The 22,196-nt window shown below is 38.2% G+C and overlaps 3 protein-coding genes across 3 annotated transcripts in view; 1 reads left to right on the forward strand and 2 right to left on the reverse strand.

The window, feature by feature from the left end:
- Positions 1-11,554, reverse strand: part of sntb1 (syntrophin, basic 1) — a 41,052-nt gene extending 29,498 nt beyond the window's left edge. Inside the window, exon 1 of the mRNA XM_028013057.1 lies at positions 10,731-11,554. Coding sequence (XP_027868858.1) covers positions 10,731-11,268 — 538 coding nt within the window. The 5' untranslated portion in view covers positions 11,269-11,554. The remainder of the gene's footprint in view (positions 1-10,730) is intronic.
- Positions 11,555-13,870: 2,316 nt separating this feature from the next.
- On the forward strand, positions 13,871-17,179 carry LOC114138471 (E3 ubiquitin-protein ligase TRIM47-like). The gene is made up of 3 exons (XM_028007759.1): positions 13,871-13,985; positions 15,666-17,035; positions 17,072-17,179. The coding sequence occupies exon 2, from the start codon at positions 15,668-15,670 to the stop codon at positions 16,874-16,876; it is 1,209 nt and encodes a 402-aa protein (XP_027863560.1). The 5' UTR covers positions 13,871-13,985; positions 15,666-15,667; the 3' UTR covers positions 16,877-17,035; positions 17,072-17,179.
- A 1,025-nt stretch (positions 17,180-18,204) lies between these two features.
- LOC114142244 (CCN family member 3) lies at positions 18,205-21,177 on the reverse strand. The gene is made up of 5 exons (XM_028013394.1): positions 21,166-21,177; positions 20,743-20,971; positions 20,376-20,630; positions 19,896-20,133; positions 18,205-19,019 (listed from the first exon to the last, which is right to left on the reverse strand). Exons 1-5 carry the CDS (start codon positions 21,175-21,177, stop codon positions 18,734-18,736), a joined length of 1,020 nt encoding a protein of 339 aa, XP_027869195.1. The 3' UTR covers positions 18,205-18,733.
- Positions 21,178-22,196: the final 1,019 nt, after the last annotated feature.

The following is a 22,196-nucleotide window of genomic DNA, read 5'->3' on the forward strand; positions in this document are numbered from 1 at the left end:
AAAGACTCTGATGAAGGTGTGGAAAACCTCATATACTGTTGAACCTATGCGATCAAGTTGCAAGAGTGGGAATGTGGCAGTAACATGTGAAATGTATGCATAGATAAATGACACTGAAATTTAAGCATCTCAGAAAGTGATCAACTTCACAAAGAAAGACATTCAGCAAAGCAGAAAAGATGTTTACATGACATTTCTGTGTTTTGAAAATTACTGGCTCAGCTTCTAACATTCTGCAATGAACAAAATAAAATAACTGCTGCAAACTTTTAACAAAAAAACATAATTGCTGTTCTCTTTCAAATAAAAAAATGACAGACCATGTTCAAGATTATGATCTGTTTATTATTTTCTCTTTGTTCAGGGAAAATAATAAACAGTGTTTGTTGCATTACCATCAGAAAAAAAATCCCCAGGCTTTTATTTTGAATTATTTGTTTGAAAATAAAAATAAGCTGTGATTAAAGTCTTGTGTAAATGCCCAGGACCTTGCAGCAACAAAGGGCAGGGAACACAGAAGATTTCTAAACCAGAAGTGGAGCAATCAGTGGTTGAGGAACAGTGAATCAGCAGACTGGCTGGAAATGACAGCGCTCTAGATCTCTAAAAGGCTGCTAACATTTCCAAATCCAGCAAGTTCCATGACAGACAGAGGATGAAAGCTCAAAAGGACAGAACAGAGCAACTTGACTGTATCCCATTTTACCTTCCTGTTATCTGCTGTCTAACTTGCTCTCACTCTCACTCTACATATGATTGTAAATGCATTTAAATAGATTACATCACTGTGCTTCCTCTGATTTACTTAACAACCTAATTGATTTTCAGAATATATGGCAATTAACCTATTTAACTCTGTAACAACTTCCACACCAAAGAGTGTTGCTGTCAGCATGATCTTACATCAAGTGAAGAAGTTGTAATTTTTTTCTTGTTGCTGTGTTCAAAACCAAAGGGCCACAGGTCAGATTTGACGAAGCTGAAGATCATCAATTTCTGACCAACAGTTTATCTCACTTAATAGCAGAAAAAGACAACAGGTTTGACTTTGTTCTTTTTTTTAACAACAGCATGACTTTCACCCAACTGCCTGCTGTGGACAAGAGATGTCTGTAGTTCTATCAAGAAAACCTGTAAAATAACAACATACATGCATTTTGTTCCTATTTCTGTAACAATTTCTTTTATTCCTAAGACGATGTTTAAAGAGCAGCAGAGAATTGTGAAAGTAAATCTACAATCCAGTTTATTTGCATCACATCTAGTCATCAACACTATTAACTAATAACTATTCTGTATTGCATTTAATCCTTTCAATTAGTCAAAATAAAAAACCCTTAAATACCATTGAATTACAGCGTAAAATTATTACCAGAGCAACTTCTAGGGCCGTGTTAAGTTCCTAAATGCTCTGTTGACACCATATATGGTTTTCAGCTGCTCAAAGCCTTTTGCCCAGTGAAGAAGACCATCTCTATTTTTAAAGACTGGAAATTATAGAGACAAGCTGAGAGTTCTCTGAGATTGCATAAGAATGAAAGGGAATTGCCCTGAAATCTGTCTGTCTGTATAAGATCACACCAGCCATTAGGCTACATTAAATAGACCACTGAAGAAACCAAATCTGCTTTAAAATCGCTTTGGATACTGGAGCTGGTGCTACCTGGAGACAAGCTGGCACCTAATCAACCCTCTCTGTCACTGAAGTGCAGGGGGCTGATTGTTAAAGCACTAAATGCAGAAAGAAGCATGGGTAATGTACAGGAGGACTCGGAGTCTGCAATATGGGCTTAAAAAGTTAACACCGCATTTCATGATATATCGCGCAATGACAAGAGAAGTGGTGAAAAAAAAGTGTTACGAATCCAACAAACTTTTAAGGCTGTAAATCTCCTTACTAACAAACGGAAGGACTAATTTAGGGAATGGTGTTATAAGGTGTCATTCATTTGGAGTTTTGTTTAAAAAGTGCCAACATCTGCAGCAGTTCCCATTATCAAAATAAAGCTCTCCCATAAAAAGTACAAACTTAGCAGCAAAGAATGCCTGATGCATTACTTTTACTGTCGCCACAGTAAAACCAAGAGTGCTTCCCCCCATTTCCTTAATTAGCAACATTAACCACCTCACTTCCTAAAAACCAGACTCATTTGCTTTGAGAGCAGATGGTAGGTTTCACACCTCGCTCCTGGTGTGACAAAGATTCAACAGAAGTCAGTGATGTGTGACTAAGAAAAAAAAAAAAACTTTACTGCGCATCATCCTGGCTACCATTGTTTAAATCTGGAGTAAAATGCTCAGCTGATGTTAAATCTCCTCTAGTCATATTTACAGCTGCAGATAAGCTTAAAAGTGATCATAGGAAGTTTTTCTTTTTTCTTTTGAAACCAAAAGGAGGAAGCTGAGTCTTAACCACAGGTCTATGGTTTTGTTTTGGCTGTATAAAAATTTAAACACGACAAGAAGTGAGTGATTCAATCTGTTTAGGTAATGATCAGTGCAACGCCGCAGCTGCTGTTGTCATCCCTGCCTTCCACTCTGAGTCAGAACCTGAAAGTAGTAACAAAGCAAGGAGATGATAGTTTTCCTGATGGCGTAAAGAGTCAGATAGTAGACACAGTGACTGTCTCACACTCTCAACACACCGTGACGCCCACACACACACCCGCCCACCCTCATACTTAGGCTTCTGTCTAGACTACACTGCTGGGGCCTCAACTCTCATTGGCACAAACAAATATGAATACAATGAGGCACATATTCGCAGACAAATACAGGGGGACAGTCAGAATGCTGACGGTGCACACACACACACACCTGCACACACCTGCATACAGACCCTCCAGCTATCAGCCAATGACAGGTTTGGGTCGTTAAGGACTCACCATAAGAGCTTACAGGACACTGACTCATTTCCTGCCTGCAGGAGCTTTGCAGGTGTTCGCTATTGTCATCTGATTTTTATTCTCCATTCACACTGCTTCCATGTGGATGCATAAAAATGTGTTGTTTGCATGAACTAAATTATATGTGGTGAAATATTTCTTCAGGCTACTCCTGGTTCTGCTGTCTGCTTGGACGATTTCTTTCCACTGCCTTCAAGGCTTTCACATTAACTTTTTTTTTTACACATTTTGTAAAAAAAACAACCAAAAAACCAAAAAACCTCTGTGTCTCTTGTAAGGATTTTATGTAATAAAGGAGAGCATAATTCTATTAATGACAATTAATTACTGTAGTCCTAGTGACAAGATTAAAATGTCATATTTCAATAAAAAATTAATCATATTCAGCAGCAATTGTAGCTAAAGGTTTTTTGGAGCCTCTACTAGCTCTGACCAAGCTCAAATTGGGCCGAACATCAACTTTCAAATCTTGCCAGAAATTCTCATTTGCAATTAAGCATGGACGTTTACATTAATGGATATGAATGACCTAGTCAAAGCAAACTCATTAATATAAAGGTGAACCATGGCTCCACTTCCAAGTTCTTGACATTTGCTCTCAGATTTTCTTCTAGGATTTTTCAGTGTTTAATTTATCTTCCACTTGACTCTGATCAGTGTCTTCTTTCCCTGCTGAAGAAAGTCATCCACCCAGTATGATGCTGCCACTACCATATTTCACCAAGTTCTAATTGGGGGCATCATAGTAAAGACTTCTGAAACAAATTCACATTTAAAAAAGAAAAGTCAGGTTTTCAGATAAGATAGCATTACAATATTCGGTTTGCAAAATCAGACAGAATCTGCACGTTTGACTTGTGCGTTCAGATAAAAGAAAAACAAAATGACACCATGAAGCCTACACTACATAATTCAATGTAGTAAAATAAAATCATTCATTTTAAAAGACTGCAAAGTCTGTTAAATACAACTGGGGTGTTTTGGTTGCATAAACCTAATGAAACACAGTGCTAACAATAAAAGTAAGAAATTACCTTCCTGAGATCTAAAACCACATAAACCACAATCTGCATGAAAAAAGAGCAAGGCAATAAACTCCCTTCTGTCTAGTTGTCACACTGATAAAGTTGCAACTCCATGACAAAATGAGGGTCTGAATGTGATGATTCAATATAACAACAATGAATTTGCTTTAACTGAATTTAGTGCAGCCTTTCCTGCTCAACATCTTTTCACATATTGAAGTTTTCAAACTGCTCCATGATCCTGTTGTCAGGCTCAACACTGAACAGGTGGAACAGAATGTTAAAAAAAAATCATGTTTGTACAATAACGCAGAGATAGAGAGCTAGTTCAGAGGTTTTCAAAGTGTGGGAGAGCTTCCCGGTTTAAAGCATTTATAACTGTTTTGTGTTGGCAAACATTCTTCTAATTTCTTACACTGTGGGTATGCTCTTCTTTAACACAGACCCAAAAAAAGCTGGTCGGAGCTGATGTTGAGAAAATACAGGTTAATCCTGAAGGAAAGAGCTGTTAAAGGTTGCAAAACCTCAGAACAGGGTTCTGTAACTACAGTTCTTGTGGGCAGGTGTCCAATCTATGAGAAGATGGTTTAGATCAAAGCATATTAATGTCTTAGATCTATCAAAGCCCAGCCTTAAATCCTATTAGGAATCTTCGACATGACACGTTGTAATGAAACTATAAAGACAAATAGGTTCATCTTTCCTAGAGCCAGATACATAGCATTAGTCCTGTGTCTCTTATGGGGGCTTGATATTATGAGTGGAGGTGTTCACATATAAAGGGTTGCCCCAAATCCCCAGAGAACATATGAAAGACTGAGTACTCAGGCAGAATAATGTTAATTAGAAAGGACATCAAACAACATCAAAAAGTCAAAGTGTTTAAAAGAAGAGGAGCTGTCTGTGATAGGCCTCTCCTGGCTGCCTAACGATATCTCAGTCTTTAAACTTCTCCTAAATTAATCATGCAGATGGAGAAAATGCTACGTCTTCAGTAGAGGCTCCTGTGGCGATACTCCACAGTGCTGAAAGTCCCAGAGAAGCTGTCTCTTTTCTCATTTCTCCTGAGCCATTAAGCCCTCGTCAGAAGACATTTTGACACAGCAGAGCTGGAAAAGTACAGGAGCAAATAAAAAAAAAAGAATAACGGCTGGATTCCTCTCCCTGGCTCCAGTTTCAGGTTCTCATATCTCTCATGTTCACTGTGATATGTCATATGTCACAATGGAAACTCAAACAAGGGGTTTTATTACCGTGACTTGCTGTATGTTGTCATTTAGGGGAGCTTGATGAGGCAGAAGCCCAAGAGCGCCTCATTACAAAAACAATATGTCAAGTTGAAAAGGTGCAGCAGAAGACGGGACAGTTTCCGACTTGGCCTGACAAATTTCTGCACATAAATCAAACACTCTTTGTAACAGTAAATATTATGAACTTTTTATTTCATTTCTCAAAGGCCATTTTGCATTGAACCAACATAACACCACTGGCTGCGGTTGCTGGGAGCTGAGACATAACTACAGAACACCGACTGCTCCCCGGAGCATTTCCCATTTGGATCATCTGTTAACACAGCGAGCACAAACAGCCTGCTTGGGTGACACTTGAACAAAGAAGAGCCTCTCTGGGACTGTTAGGAGGTGCTGCAAATTATGTGTCCTAGGTGATTCTATCAATAGCAGACTGCATTAAAAGCAGACGAGAACGCATTCAGAGCAGACTGACAACACATTCATAATCCGGTTTATTCACACTAATAATGCCCGTGTTAGTTTAGCAGAACAAAACTAGGGAGAAATGGATCTTGATCAACTATGATTTGGGGTAAGCAGCAAAATTAATGTTTTACTGATCTTTTTGCTTCTTAAAATTGTGATTGATTCTATGAAAAACATCATTAGACTTTGGCAAGAGCACAAACGTATCGGAAACAATAACAATGCAATCTGTGAGATTAAATTAAGATAAGAAAATCATGTAAGATTTTGACAGTTTTTAAAAGTTGAACTAATCTGCAGGTTTTCTGGCAGTTCGCCGCTTACGAAGTTTAAAAAGTTTGATCTGCCGATTCCGATTTTAGCCAATGCCAACTTCTTTTTACTTAAATGTTGCTAAATATAGCAAGAAAGTTGCTGTGTTGGCAACAGTGGGGTGACCATTGTTTACTGCAAACATGACCTGGTGGGCCGGTCTATTACTCAAGCCTCTCTCCAGGGAGAGCAAAACAGGCCAGCAGTTGATTTTTAGACCTTTGCTGAGGTACAAAAGCTTGGGGGATAAGATCGGCTTCACATACCAGCTGATCACCGATCTCCCAAATTTAAGGAAATTGGCACTGATAAATTGGTGCACCCATAGTAAAAAAGTAATTGATCAAAATCACACTGAGCAGATTGGACTTGAAAACCAAAAATACGAACTGGTCAAGAAAAGCCTAATCAGTGCATCTCTAGTTTCCAATACTAAGGTATTGTGTTGCTTTTAAATGTTACATTTCAAAACCAGAAAAATAACCATTCATAACTTCTTTGCTCTATTTCAATCATGTCTTCATTTTTTTGTGTGAAAGCACAGCATATATTCATATTAACACAAACAAGAACTAAATGTAAAAAACTTTCTTCATTGAAACCAAAATCTGTGTGAACAAACCTGACAAATATTCTGATACAATAAAAGTTTCCATCAAAGATGTCAGGAACTGAACAAGTAATATGAGTTTTGGGAGATTATATAAAGGTGCAGGGTAACACAGTGATGCAGCTCCCACTTATTGCTGCTCACTGCTGGTCAGCTGCCTGAAAGCACAATTATACAGTTTCCCCCTAAGCACAAGGGGAAAGTTTCCTTGTCCTTGTTTAAGTTTGCAAACCTTAATAATCAATATGACATATTTTGTAGCAGCAGTTGGGATACTTTTTGGTTGTAGGTTAGACATTTTTAAAATTTTTGTGTAAATGATGGTGTTGATTATTCTTTGTGTCTGAATGTTTTTCTGATGTTATTGAAACCTCTGTAAACCTAATAGATGTAATGTTGTTTTTGCTGAGCTGACCGCAGATACTGTGACATAAGTGCCACAATCATTTGCACATAGGTCAGGTAGTTGAACTCAGGTTACAAACAGTGACTCATGATCCATATAACACATAATTGCAAATGGGACCTTTTACAAACTTGGTTGTGTAGTTGGAGCACCGATTTAGACTATAGAGTCAAAATTATCTGCCTGTGTCTGTGCAGTCTCGCTCCCTCTCTTTGACGTTAAAGTTTTACAACAGGTCTATATAGTGTTATAGTGTATATAGTATATAGTGTTCATTCATTCATTGACAGCTATGGAAAAATGGTCAAAAAGCCTTCGGAACAACTAATCTTTTATTGCAACATCATAACCTGACATGGCACAAACAACCCTTCTTTTCAGCTCATCCCACTGCTTTTCTACAACATGTAGGATCAAAATCACACTGAGCAGGCAGTGGGAAAAAAGTGGATTTTGTGTGTTTGGTGAATGATTGATCTGGCTGTATGCTTTGAATTATTATCTTGTTGAAAAACCCAATAGCAACTCATTTTCAGTTTTCTTGCAGAGACTACCAGATACATAATTTGAAATGTTTTAGTATTTCCAACATTTTGTGATGCTGCTGTTCGCACAGCAACTAACAGATAAACATTTCCACAGCCTCATCCATCCTTCCTTGAATCTAACAGTAGACATAAAATCAAACCTTCGTGCCATAACAAACCCACCTGCAGTGTTTGAAAAAAAGATGAATCTTAGTCACATCTGACCAACCCCATCAGTTCTAGTTAAAGTTCCAGAGAATTAAGGAAACTCAACATGTTCCGATTGGTTACAGCAGTAAAAAAATGTCGTTTTCTTTCCTTCTGGCAGCTGGATTGTAATTATATTGTTGGAACCTGTAGAAACAAGGGCCTTTGTGTCCTATTAATATCACAGAAGACAGAAGAACATATATCATTAATCTGAATTTCCTCAAGATCAACCTAAAAAAAACCTGACGGTTTTTTTTTTTTGAGAAAGTATTTTAGTTAAATTTAATATATATTTGTGATGAAAAAAAAAAGTATTTTATGGAATCCAAGACACTCAAATTGAAGGTGGATACTACCTATAAAAGAGGAATTTATATAACGACGTTTTGCACCTTCGTATTTCCAGAAACACTGGTTATTCCTTCAGTAAGCTACACAAACATGCATTTGTTGATACACAAAGATACACAGCAGGAACGCACAGAGCAATGGCAGCACACACAGTGCCCAAGGGACAGGTACTTTCCTCTACCATCTATCGGATGTGTTCCCTTGATCTCTTTCCTCATGTGATACAATCTGCCTCTCTCTCAAATGTTACACTGTGCTTCTTGCTCAGGAAGCAGTGAGGAAATATCACTCATTTTTTGGCACAGAATATCACAGACCTCCTCATGCTGACGTCAAAAGTCAGTTTGTACCTGATACAACGCAAGCTCAGCACAATTCTCACATCTAATGGGCTCAGATCTGTTCATTTCTATATGCAAATCATCTATCTTTAGAAAATTGCATTTACCTAAAAACACAGTCTCTGCCTCATCTATATACGAACCCTTGACCCCTCTCAGTACCTTCCCTATTAAATCGCATTTCAGCTTTTTGCCCTCCCACTTTCTCCTCCTCTCCTCCTTCTCTCTAATATCTGGAATACTTCTCATATGGGACCAGCTTCTCCCTCTACATTGTAACCAATGGGTCCCCATGGTCAGGATCATCGCCTTGTTTGCATGCGAGAGTAAGGCATTTTGTCTTCCCTGAAACAGGAACAAAAAGCTCAGAGACGGAGTGCAGGTCTGTTTGTTAGTAGTCATCAAGGGAGTTTACATACGGCAGCTCATGCCATGAAATATGTGACCACTTTCGAGAGTTAAGTGGTGTGATCACAGAGAGCAAAGGTGGAGATGTTTCATCTGACAAAAATTCTCCCGCAAAAACGCGTGTTGTTACGCTGAATGCATTAAGAGAAAACAGAATCTGCAGAAATCTGTATTTGCAGGCAGATCTTCAAGATATGATATATCTGATAAACATGATGTGCCTCTGACATAAACAGCTACATGAGATCTGTGTCTATAAAAATCTCAATTGTTCCTTACAACAAAAGGCGATCAATTAGTGGCCTCCCTAACGTGAAATAAAAATTAAGCCACTATTGTGGGAAAAAGTTGAACTTTATCCTTTAGTTTCATACTCTCATGCACAACATGGACTATGTGGTGAATAATTTAACTGCTGAGTAAAGCTGCTAACAAGAAAAAAAACCCTGCAGGATCTACTGAAGCACTGACTAACAATGAAGTCCAACCGAAAAGCTGCAAATTGTGTGCTCACACATGTGGACTAATGTATTCTTATGAGGAGTGACAATGAACAGGAGCATCTCAATAAATTATAGTGTAATTTAAATCTTAATGTATTTCACGACTTCACTTCAAAAAGTGAAACTCATATATTATAGGTTCATTCTAAACCCTGTTGCTGTTAATTCTGAGAATTATACCTCACAGCTAAAGAAAGTTAACCTTTTTCCATATAGTTGAAACAGAAGTTTATTTTTTAAAAACAAACGTGAGCCGATTGAAAAGAATGTGTTTCCACTGCACAACAGATGAATTCACTCCTTGGTTTCCCTTTGCGTAAATTACAACATCAATGCAACTGGCATGGAGGCAATCAGTCTGCAGCTCTGCTGAGGTGTTCAATGTCTGTTTGCTCAAATAACAGCCTTAAGCTCCTCTTGACGATACTCCATAGATTCTCTCCAGGATTTAGATCAGGTGGTCAATAAAGCTCTATGACTGCATCCACTGGAGCAGATATTGGTACTTTTTACAGCGTGGCCAGGTGTCAAGTCCTACAGGAAAATGAAGTCAGCATTTACATAAAGTTTGTCAGTAAGCGGAAGCAGGAAGTGAGCTAAAGTAAAGTAAGCTCTCGCTGTCCTGGCTTCAGGATAAAAGGTATTGCACCAAAGCCAGCAGATGACAGTGCTCCCCAAATCATCACTGATTGTGGGAACTTCCCCTTGGACCTAAAGCAACATGGATTTGGTTTCATCTCCAACTGTTTCTTCTAACTGGATTTGATAAATGCATGCAACGCTTACTATAATTGAAAAACAAAAAGGCTTTAGGCCATCTTTTTTCCTCCACTGCAAAATAAATAATTAAATAAATCCAACAGTGGTATCTGGTTCAGGAGTGGCTTAACACAAGCAAAGCAACAGTAACATTCCAGTTACAGTGTGTCGGATGTTGAAGGACCAACTCCAGCTGCAGTCAGCATTTTGTGATTCTGTCCAAAACTTTTCAATGGCTGCGACTGTCACAGTTGCTTTTGCCAAACTTTTTTTTCTTCCACTCAATTTTCTTTGCAGTACTCTGTGAAAAACCAGCTTCCATACCCATAGCCTTGTGTGGCTTGCCTTCCTTGAGGAGATTGTTGATAATGCTCTTCTGTCAATTCAGCATTATTCCACATGATTGTGTAGAAAGTAACATTTGTGTCAAAAATCTTTCAATTTTATGAAACACTGAATTTGTAGCTTTTATTAGCTGAAACAATTGAAATGCATCACTTTGTGTACCAAGTCTGTGGGAGTTTTGCTTTTTGAATTGAATCACTGATGCAAATTAACTTTGCAATGATATTCTAAGTTATTAAGATTCACATGTAAGATGCGAGAAACTTGTAATGGTCCTTTGCCCCCAGAACCAGTGATCCCCTCTCTTACCTTCCAGTGTCACCTCCTTTCCTGCTCGTTTCAGCGCCTGCACAGCCTCGTCGTGCGTTGCGTCCCGCAGGTTCATTCCGTTCACGGAGAGGATGGCGTCTCCTACATACAGAGACTGGGTCTGGTCCGCTGCAAGCCCCTTGAATATCTTGCTGATGAGTATGGGCATTTTGTTCTCCTTCCCTCCTTTAATGCTTATCCCGAGTCCTCCGATTTCCTGCTTGATCACCTTGACGCACCGCTTTCTGTTGGCGATCGCTTCGGGCACTCGCTCCGGGAGGTCCGTGAATGCGGTGCGCACGGCTTGGGGGCCGTTGTTGGAGTTGGCGTTGCTGTTGTCCAGGTAAGACCCGTTGGTAACCCCGTTGGAGCTGACGCCGTCGTTGACGCCGCAGTCCTCGCAGCTCAACGTGAGCGCCTCCTCGCTCAAGCTGGCCAAAACTTTATGCCAGTTCTCCCGCACCAAAACCTCTATAAATCCACTTTTATGTGCCCTGGAGCCACTCGAGACTCCTGCTCCGGCTGTTACCACCGCCATCTTTGGAGCATTTCTGTGAGGAGAAAAAAAATCACATGTGAATAAGTTCCCAGCGCGTCCTCTCACACTCCCTCACTCACTGTCTCACACACAGAAAGTCGAGTTCAGGCTGGACTTTGGTCCCTGTTTAGTTTTCCGCGGGACTTGTCGCGCACGCCGCGCATCCAGCCAGAGCTCCACTCTGCTCGGGCTGCCCACCGCTCCGCCTGCCCGAAGATCCTAAAGCTGCAGGGTGGAGTTTCTCCGGCGCTCCGCCGTCAACGCATTTCTAAACATACAAACTAACCGCACTGAACTGACACGCACCCAATTACCAAGCAGTTCAAGTGTAAGTGCAAAGAATGTGTCAGCCTCATACTGAAAAACAAATGGTGATAGACTACACCATAACACAATCAACTAATTGAATCATAATTAAATAAATTGGACGTGCGAAAATCTTTTTTTTTTTTTGTAAGCTTTATTATTTAAAACAACAACAACCCCCACCACCTTTTTCTCTATCCACTATCCAACTTTTGAGGACCTGGTGAGACACATCAAAAAATCGCTCACCTGCGTACATGAATGCAAAAAAATAAAGGGGAAAAGAGAAAAGAAAACTGCGGGTTTTCCTTTAAATTTTCACGAATCAAAACAGACAAAAAGGTGTGCTACATTTAATCAAGCAGTTCAAATGTGTAAAAGTTGTCAGTTTCTTAATATTTATCACAAGGACCAATTTCCCTATTATTAAGTGACTATATGTAATATTTGTGATCCTTGAGGCTGCTGGAAGCATGTGAACCTTGTTGGTCTAAGGTCTTAGTATTTACAAAAAGGCTTAGAGCAAAAAGGTCCAGAGAGAACAAGGATGCAAACAAATACAGCGAGAGTCTGGTCAATTTTACAGAGAGGAAAACGAAGATGATTCCTCTATAATTGCTGCAATCACTTCCTCATGAACACTTTGGGTGACGAAATATTTAGTTTTACTTTATTTTCAAACTCAAAGTGTCAACCAGAAGCTTGCATCCATCTTTGGAAAATCTTTTTAAGTAGTCGATGAAAAGTTTGCGTTGTTACGCAAATGTTAAAACAATGTGACAGCGACATCTACTGGCGAATCTACAATTATAGCCTTTGGTGATTAATACAACCACAAACTTAATTTACACACGAAGAATAATGAATGAGATGAAACAAAATTATGTATAGTTTTCAAATGTTGCTAATACACAATCTAAGGCATTTATATTCAACAGTCTTCAATAATATCTCCTAATCTCAAGCTCCGTCAGAGTTGTTCTGTATTTTGCAGAGTCCATCTTCTCACTCTGGCTGCCTTCCCTGTTCAATCTAAAGTAACATGGATCCACAGCATGATGCTGCTGACACCATGCTTCTCATTGAGAATGTTGTGTTCAAGAGAGAGTACTGTTGTTTTTCTGCCCCACCTATTGTTTGGAACGTAGGTTAAATAAAGGTCAACATTTTTCCCAATCTGAACAGAGCACCTTTTTGCACATGTTTCCTGTGCCCCTTACATTTCTTGTGACAAATTTGAATAAAGACTTCAACTAATTTTCTTTTAACTATAGCTGTATTCTCGAAGCCCTTACAGAAAGATCACATTTGTATTATATGATTTGTAGTCATCCTCAAAGATGCTTACAATAAGAAAAATAATAAATTAAAGTACTTGGAATAAAGGGATACCACATATGTTTTTGGGGGTTTTTTTTAGATTTAAGCAATTTTCCGTCCCATTTTTGTGATCTGGATTGGTTCATTAAATCTGAACTGTGCCAAAGTATGAATTAATTAAGATAGAAAATAATATTACAAACCTTTTGGTTTAATGAGGTTTACAAGAGCTGTAGATGATTTTGTTTTACTTTCAAGTGGAAATGAGCAATCAGATAATGGTGAATTCTTTGTTGTGGTAATTATCTAAAAAGTAAAGAAATAAAGTGGAGTCCTATAAAAGGTGAGTATAATTAAAAATTGGCAATGAAAGTTGCTTTAATCCTTAGTGAGCTCAGCATTTGGAGCTCAATGTTTGTTTTCATAGCAGCAGGAAGCAGGTGCAGAGAGGTTGTACAAAAACACATGGAGGCAGGATTTCTGGTTGGAAAACTGACTCGATGGGATGATTAAAAGTGAGGAACACATTTGAATAGAAATGAAACATGTGTGAGAAGGACTGCTTAAACTTTCCTCTTCTGTTTTTGATTTCCTTTAGCGATTTGATAAAATATTAAATATTTTGTTTCAACTTCCTCTATACACATTATTTCCTCTTTCTATCTTTGTCTTTCCCACAGTGACTCTTTTTTCTTCTGTCACTGTCACATATCTGTTGGTTTCTGAAATTCTTTCAATTTTGATGAGATAAATTTGCTTTAGTTTTATCAATATCAAACAACAGCCTACAGTCTCTCAAGTAAATTTATATAAATATACCCTCTACTTTAAAACTGATTCAACTTTAATGATCACCAGTTTATATGCTACAAATTTTGTTTATATCCAGTTTTATTTTATGCTGTTGTTTGTTATACAGCTGTTACTAATCCATTCTTACAGTGGATGAGTAAAACGTGTCAACATGGGAGGAGCCCATTTGCAACATTTACAGAAAAGGGAAAGTAAAAGTGGCCAACATTCTTGCCACTGGTAAACACTAGTCAGTTTGTACTCAGAGACAGAGGATCTCAGCTTCACCTCATGAGAAGGTTAAGTTTGTGTTGTTTTTTTAATTTTGCATTCTTTGTTTATGATTTAGTCAAAGGTACGTCAAAACAGCATTTAGTTGCATGCGATATGCAAGTTAAATCCACAAAGTAATACTTCCATTGCAAACTAAAAAGTGTGCCACTTTGGGTTTGTTTACAGAATGTATTTCCTGCATAGAGCACCTTTGTTTTTAACAGTTTGAGGGCATATTGAGCAAATTAAAGTGAAATCTAACAGGACCCTGTTTAGTTTAATAGGGTTATGAGATGTGCTGTTGCATATATTCACTTTAGTTTGGAAAATATTTGTCAGTGTGTTTGCATGCTAGAGAAACAGAATTCTGCAGAAATTCGGTCGCTTCTATTGAGAACTGGTGCTGCACACAGTCGTGAAGTATAGTGTGTTGATCTACTATTTGTTATTGTACTTATCCGAAGATAAACTAAAATATATTGCTACTTCCGTGAACTGCATTCCTCCATGTTCTGCAGTTAATCCGTCCTACTTTTGGATTTCCGTCAACACCAAATACCTCTTCTCGCCAGTAGGTGACAGCATATGGTCACTATTAATGTCTGTTGCAGATATGTTTGAACTATTATGCTTACTTTAGAAGAATTGGATGATCAAATCATGTTCACTGTGCAGTTCTCTTTAATTATACATTTTTTTAATTTAACAAAAGAATTTTTATCTGACCACCTCATAAATATTTATAGACATAATTTTAAAGCCTTTTTTCATTTAAGCTGTGTAAAATGGACCTCAATAAAAACAGATGTTATTATGTACATGCAGTGCCTTGCAAAAATATTCATACCACATGAGCTTTATCACATTTTTCATGGAGTCAGAAACTTCAATGCACTTTATTTCGAAATTACATGAATGACCAACAAAAAGATGTGCACAATTTTGAAGTTAAATGGAAGTGATATTTTGGTTTTTATTATCCCACGTTGTGATGATGCCACCACCATGTTTTTGGGATGAGTTCTTGGAGTTTTTCACGCATAGCAAATTGCAGTGTTTGTCTCCTACTAATAAGAGCACCTTCTTCTGAATTTTTACTCCGCCCCCAACATGGCTTGTGGCAAATTGCTAACTGCACTTCCTTTTGCCACTTTTTTTAATAAAAACTAGACTGGTGGATTGCGTCTGTCCTGCTAAGAGATTTTTTTCACTTAAATTGAGGAACTCTACAGTTCCACCAATCTAAACCTGTTTTTAATGTCTTCAAAAGGATTTTTTCAGTAGTGTTACTAATAGACCTTTGAAACCACAGAACAAACGCAACAATGCAATAATAAAATAAAAAAACTGTTGGATTATATTTTACAAATAAAGAGACTTTTAGATGCAGATGGTTTTAATTAGGGGTATCAAGGTAGATCTGGCTGAACTTTTCAGATTTTTATCAGTAAAGAAATTTCAAAACCATGTACCAATTTCTTCTCACTTCTGAAACATCTGCTACATTGTGTTGATCGACTACAAAATAATATACTAACAACATGATAATAGTACTAAAATCCCAGAAAAATGCATTATCGTTGGTAGCCATAACATAACACAATTTGAAAAGGTCAAAGGTGTGAATATTTTTTATGACATGTTGTAGTTTATATGATCATCAATGTTGCCTCGGTGGTCTAAACTGTAAAAAATCTGTCCTGTAGATATGGCCACATCCTGTGATTTCCTGTCTGAGGACCAGTTTCAGTGCTCCATCTGTCTGGACATTTTCACTGATCCTGTCTCTACTCCATGTGGACACACCTTCTGCAAGGCCTGTCTGACCAGGCACTGGGCAGGCAAACGGGAATGCCAGTGTCCTCTGTGCAACAACAAGTTTGACAAGGACCTCAAACTGTCTGTCAACACCACATTCAGGGAGGTCGTGGACAACTTCAAGAAACATCATCCCACAGCCGATGCTACTTCCTTGTTAAAACCCTGGGAGGTGTCATGTGATGTTTGCACAGCAAACAAACTCAGAGCCTCAAAAACGTGCTTGGTGTGCTTAGCCTCTTTTTGTGAAACACATTTAGAACCTCACCTGAGAGTGACTGCCCTTCGAAGACACAAACTCTCAAATCCTGTTTCCAACCTGGAGGAGAAAATATGCAGGGAACACAACCGGATTGTGGAGTTCTTCTGCTTGAATGATCACATTAGTCTTTGTGCCTTGTGCACAGAACATAGCGATCATGACACAGTCAGTTTGAATGAAGCATATATAGACCAAAGATCTCACATCTGGAGGAGGAAAGAGAATATTGGACAAACAAAAAACAAAGGAAAGGCACAAAGTAAAAAGAAAGGCAAAAGTGGGCGAGCAGAGAAAGTGAAGGCTAATCAAACAACAGATGGTAATTGTTTACCATACCACAGAAATATCCCAAGCCACTTTAATCCATTTGACTCTCAAAATAAAGATTTCTCAATGGTAAAAGAGATGCATGGGTTTGAAGTCAGTGGAATGGTTGGGTGGGATCTAGTAGCAATTAGAGAGTCAGATTTTGTAAGGATCGCTGGGACGCGATCCCAGGATGCAAACTGGGATCGTCATTGCATATTGAGATTTCAAGTTCAGAGGAACACTGAAAGACTAATGTTGTTGATAGATTATAGCAATGGACTGGTGCTCTTATTTGATCCAGACAATAAAATCTTGCTTCATCGATTTACCGGCTGTGGAATCCATGAAAGCATCTTCCCATTCTTTATCCGCAGCCAACCTGACTTTGTAACATCATTGCAAAGCTTAAGAAAAAGAGCTGAGAGCATTTCAGGTCACTTAGACATTTCACACTGGTGTCTTCGTTTTTTTATTATAACAATGACATCTATTTGGATTTTACATTCCCTTCTAATAGGGGCAGACTAAAACAGATATGAATCAACTGGGCCACTTTGCATGTTCTCTGTCATCAGATTATTTACTTAGGCAACCAATAAGAAACAAACCATATGTTAGATTTACATTGTCAACTTGGTTACTTTTTATATCTTCTGTTTCTGTTGATTGCTTGACTGCTTTTAAATTTCAAATTTTTTGTACTTTTGAGAGCTGATGTTTGATATTGATTGTATAATCAATGGAAAATAATAATAATCCAACTTTTTATAGAATTTGCTATGTACAACATCAAGTTCAAGGGTAAAAAATATAAAAATGTTTCCAATTCTATATATTTCCTTGCAGCTATGAACCATATTTTACCACACACACACAAACACACCCCACCGCACGCCTATATACGCACGCACACACACACGAACCCTCTTTCTCACTACTCTCTTTACTTCACTAGGAAACTGCGAGAAAGCAGGTGTTCATACAACTTATGACGGGAACGTTTTCTGTTCCCATGGACAAACTCCACCCACACTGAGAGACACTCAGCAGAAGTGGATGAAAACATAAATACTCTCTACATGACTTATTTATCTTGATTTTAATCAGTGGGTCAGTTTGACCCAGAACAGAATACGTGCCTCAAGTTCAATTATAAAGATCACCCATTGAAAAAAAAATGTGTAATATAAAAAAAATTGCAAAATATCAATTTAAAGAAAATTTTTGTTTTTTTGTGTCTAGGTTTTTTTTTCAGTGGACATAGAAAATGTAAATTCCATTTTTTTATGTCCAAATGAGTAAATGAGTAAGTTGTTGTCATTTATCCTTTATTTGTGAGAAATAAAAAAATATCATTGCACAAATATTGATTGAAATGGTTAGTATTGGAGTTAATAATCAGATACAAAAATGTTTTGGAGGAATCTTTTGGTTTCTGACACTATTGCATGATTAAACACTCCCCGGGTCAAATTGACCCATGGACATTATTGCTGTACTTCAGAAACGAACATAACAGGCGGGTTAAGTGCTTCTATAGAACTCAGTAATAATTCATACTGATTATTTTTGTCCACAGGATACAACTCAGATACATTTAAAAAGAAACCTCTCTCCTGCAGAGATACAGAAATGTGTAATTCGCTTTGTGTTCTAGGTCAGAATATTCCTTCAAAATGACCTGAGATGCCCTATTTTATCACTGTTTTGACAGACCAAAACAGTGTTAATTGATTTGTGGTGCCCAGTTAAGTCTGACTCACCAGTTGCCACAACATTAGTAATATGCATTTTAATTTGTTTATTTAGTTATTAGGTGTTTATTTTGGTATATGGAAAAAAATCTATTCTGTGGAGTTTATTTTGCTTGTAACTCAAATGATTAATTTCACATTATATATATATCTAGTGACGTGTGGCTGGGAATGAGGCCCAAATACATTGGTTGTGCTCACAATTATACATGGACATTTGTATCATAAACCATTTAATCTGCTGTTATACTGCATAAAAAGAAACAAAAACCTCAGCAGAAATTAATGGATTATGAATTCAGTTTATACAGCTAGTAAAGTCATCAGTTATTCCATATCCTTAAAATGTTAAATGATTTTCAAATTTCTTGAGTTAATTTTCAAGTTAATTATAAATCTCAGTTGAGATTTTAAATGAAGGCTCATCATAAACTTAAATATTAATCTCAAGCTTTGATGTCTATCCAGACCTCTGCTGGTCTGGCAGCCCTAAGTTTGCTTTTGCCATAGTTTGGGTCTTTTTTCTCTTTTCTTTTTTTATATATATTATTGGCAGCATTAAATATTGTGCTGGATGTTAATATTCAGGACTCAATACAGCAATTATTTTGTCATTAGCTCCAACCTGGACTCATCTTCCTGTCATGCCACCGTATAGGAGCAGCGATGGCTCCCATGCAGCATTGTCTCTAGGGCAATGGGTGTGGCAGACACAGGTTAGGATTGCCATGACTGGCTTGCGGGTGATTGTGTTGTTGGAACACTGGAACTTCACCAGAGTGGTCTTGGTTCGGTGGGGGGTGCAGCAGCGTCCATCTGTACAGGTGCCGCAGTAGCGAGGCTTGTAGGCCAGAACACTGGTGCAGTTCTTATGCTCAAGGTGAACAGCTTTGTCGCTCCTCACAACCCTCTGGCATCTGCCTGTCTGCTGGGGGAGGAAGAAATACTAATGTAATAATGTAATATTCTAACTACAGAAAAGTTACTTTATTTTCTTTTTGCTATTCTAACTACAGAAAAGTTACTTCTTTTTGCTATTAATAGAAAATGTTATCTATTATGCTAACATGAGTTATAGTGCTTGATTTAGCTAAAATGTATTAGTTTTGGGTATTGGAGGGCGTGATTAATCAGAAGGCTCCTTCATTGACTGTTAGGTGAAATATGTATATTATCATATATTTGTTGTCTCCTTTATAACAATAGTGTTACTTATATGATGTTCCTTAATTGTCTTCTTTTCCTTCAACATAAAGACTGTTTCTGTATGTTTTTGATCTACTTTATCTCCGTCTTCACAAGAGGGCCTCCCTGAAGAGAAGAGTGATAACCGTGCTCACGGGGTTCATTGCTCAGCAGGACTTCTTTTTCCTTTGAACTGTTAAGATAGCTGAAGAATCATCGCCTTGAAGATACACGACCTGTTCTTTTTACTCTGTGTTTTAATGCAAGATAACATGTGTTTAGTTAGTGATTGTCATTAGCACTGCAACTAAATGTTCTGTCCCCACCCCTTTAGAGTTGCAGTGCTCTCTGTGATAGGGACTCTGAAAGTAATAAAAAGAGAGGAGCGGACAAATGTGTTTCAGAGCGGTTGGAGATTTGTAACTGTAAACATATCTCTGTTCGTTCTCCTCGCGAGTACAAAAGAATCTAACTCTCTTGTCTTTTCTGTGTTTGTTCAACTTGTCTTTAATAGGTGTCAAACCTGACATTGACCTTCCGTTTTTATATTGTATATAATGTATATTTCTCTGGAGCTTAAAGGATTATGTGCTAAATTTATTAATTACTGAATGAATCTTACCATTAGTGCAACCTGAGTCAATTGTCCCTGCAGGTCTTCACAGGATCTAATCATACACAGCCGACTCTGCTTCACCATCTCACAGCGGTTGTTCTTGTTTGTGACCCTGGTGGAGACCCCCATGCCACATGTTTCAGAGCAGGCCCCCCACTCTGTGGTCTGCTCAATGCAGTTCAGCCTGGGGTCCCACCTTCCAAAACCTACAGTTTCTTCTTGACGAAAGGCTGAATGAGCAAAAAAGAAAATAGAAGGTTAAATTGTGTTAATCTGTCCTACTGTAGAGGAAAATATATCCTGTGAGAAGATTTGATTTTCTCAAGAACTCATTTCTTCTACCAAACTAATTGAACCATAATTAACTTATTCTTCTTTCTCACTCTCCACTGTTTCCTATTTTTTTCCACTTATTTTTTGCTTCTACATTAGTCTTAGAACATTGAAATATGAACGTCATCCACTCACTCACCGGCCATGGCAAAGCCACCCAGTGCACTTGCTTCAGTCTGGGGCTCACACACCCACTTCTCACAGCATTCTCCAGGAACCTGGACCTTGCGTGGGATTGGACAATCGGGCCCAGGAAGCATAACATCCAGGTTGCAGCGAGGAATGCAGGCTATCTGACCATTCTGGCACACACACTGGTATTTACAGCTTGGGAAGAAGATCTGGCCATGCTGATAGACTAAACCCTCCAAAATGCACACATTACCTACACTGACTGGAGGAAAGAGACAAAACAGCAAGAGAATATTTTTAAAATTATTTTTCATAAACCAACAGCAATCACCAGGATCGGCATGGCTAATGACGATTATGTGCAGCTAACTCACCCGCACAGATGCCAGTTCTCTTGTGAACATCCACTGAGTAATCACACTGCAGCCCTTTAATTGTGTCACAGGGTTTCATCTCTGAGCATGCTTGGCCTTTTTGACCTGCACAAACCAGACAGCAGGCACAGTCATCCAGGACCAGGGGCACCCCAGAGAGACACACTGGAACCTCGGCAGGACACAGGCATCGCCGAGGACACACCTGAGCCCTGATCACTGCAAATGTCTGAGTGGAGGACAGAATGGATTTGTTTTAAGATCCCAGAGTCATTCAAGATAACCAAGGGTGACTGAGCATTTCCTGTAATTTTATATCTTTTTCTCTTGTAAATAACATGCAACCAAAAAACAAGATGTTGACTAAACTTACACTTTAGTTAGACTTACAGTGTTAACAGCAGAAGTAAATTTATTTCTTACCTGTGCAGTCATGAAAAAAAATAAAACTGCTGAAAGATTTGTCATCTTCTTGTCATGCAGTGCAAAGTTAAAAATATAAGTGAAGAAAAAGTCTACCAAGTCCCTTTGTTCAGGGGTTTAATCTCCCCAACACTTTGTAGTAATGCAGAAGGCTGAAGTCTCTTTGTCGCTGTAGCTCACGATTCAGGAGGGGAGGACCTTATATACCAGAGAGGTCCTGCTGCTACCATGACGACAGAAAGGAAGGAATGGTGAAGGGATTGCACAGATTTGGGTGAGGTCGAAAGTCACATTTTGTTGTAAAATTCCTTCAAAGACGTGAAGATCAACACAAAATGTTTCTAACATCCAGCTGTTTTCGTTTACACATGACATGATCATTGTCATGTCTGGTTGGTGCTACACTGGATCATTCAATAATTAACACAACTTTACCTTAGTACTTCCCTAGAGTGTGATGATAAAGTATTTGCCCCTTAATTTTGGGGGTTGGAGGTTTGGTCGAACACTTTACATCACATTTACATTTGTCTAGTTTTCTACAAAAATCATCATACTTAATTTTTGTTTTTGCTCACTTGATCTTTGTGTGATTTTTTAAATTTGAAATTTACATGTGAGAAAAAGCAAAACAGAATAAATCTATAAGGTAACAGATGGCTTTGTTCTTTGTTGAAGATTCCCCTTTTTGAATTACCGTGCATTAAATGCATCCTGCTGGTTTCCTTATTTTAAAACCTTTGACCTCCCCCACCTGGTAGGTCACAGTGGGAAAACCTCTTTTTCCCTGCAGTATTGCTTCTGTTTCTTTAAATAGCTTCACAGTGGAAACTTAAGTCAAGGATGACTATGAGGCTGGGAATAACATCACTGTCGGCACATCTGGTTAAAGGAGTTTCAAGGTTTTCTTTCAGCATCTATTTTTTCAGTTTTATTCTGAAAAACCTGAAGGTACAGCAACAGCTTTCAGAATCTGTATTTATTTCCCAGACGTTAATAAATACTTCTTATGCAATATTAAACTTGAAGTA

Source organism: Xiphophorus couchianus, chromosome 3, assembly GCF_001444195.1.
Source record: "Xiphophorus couchianus chromosome 3, X_couchianus-1.0, whole genome shotgun sequence".
NCBI classification, from domain to species: domain Eukaryota; kingdom Metazoa; phylum Chordata; class Actinopteri; order Cyprinodontiformes; family Poeciliidae; genus Xiphophorus; species Xiphophorus couchianus.

Bases quoted from the DNA above. Each gene is read 5' to 3' on its own strand.
- LOC114138471 (XM_028007759.1), top strand. From the start codon at position 15,668: ATGGCCACATCCTGTGATTTCCTGTCTGAGGACCAGTTTCAGTGCTCC.
- LOC114142244 (XM_028013394.1), bottom strand. The intron at 20,631-20,742 runs GTGAGTTAGCTG...TCTTTCCTCCAG, and splicing joins GAGAACTGGCATCTGTGCGG to TCAGTGTAGGTAATGTGTGC. The intron at 20,134-20,375 runs GTGAGTGAGTGG...TTGCTCATTCAG, and splicing joins GGGTGGCTTTGCCATGGCCG to CCTTTCGTCAAGAAGAAACT.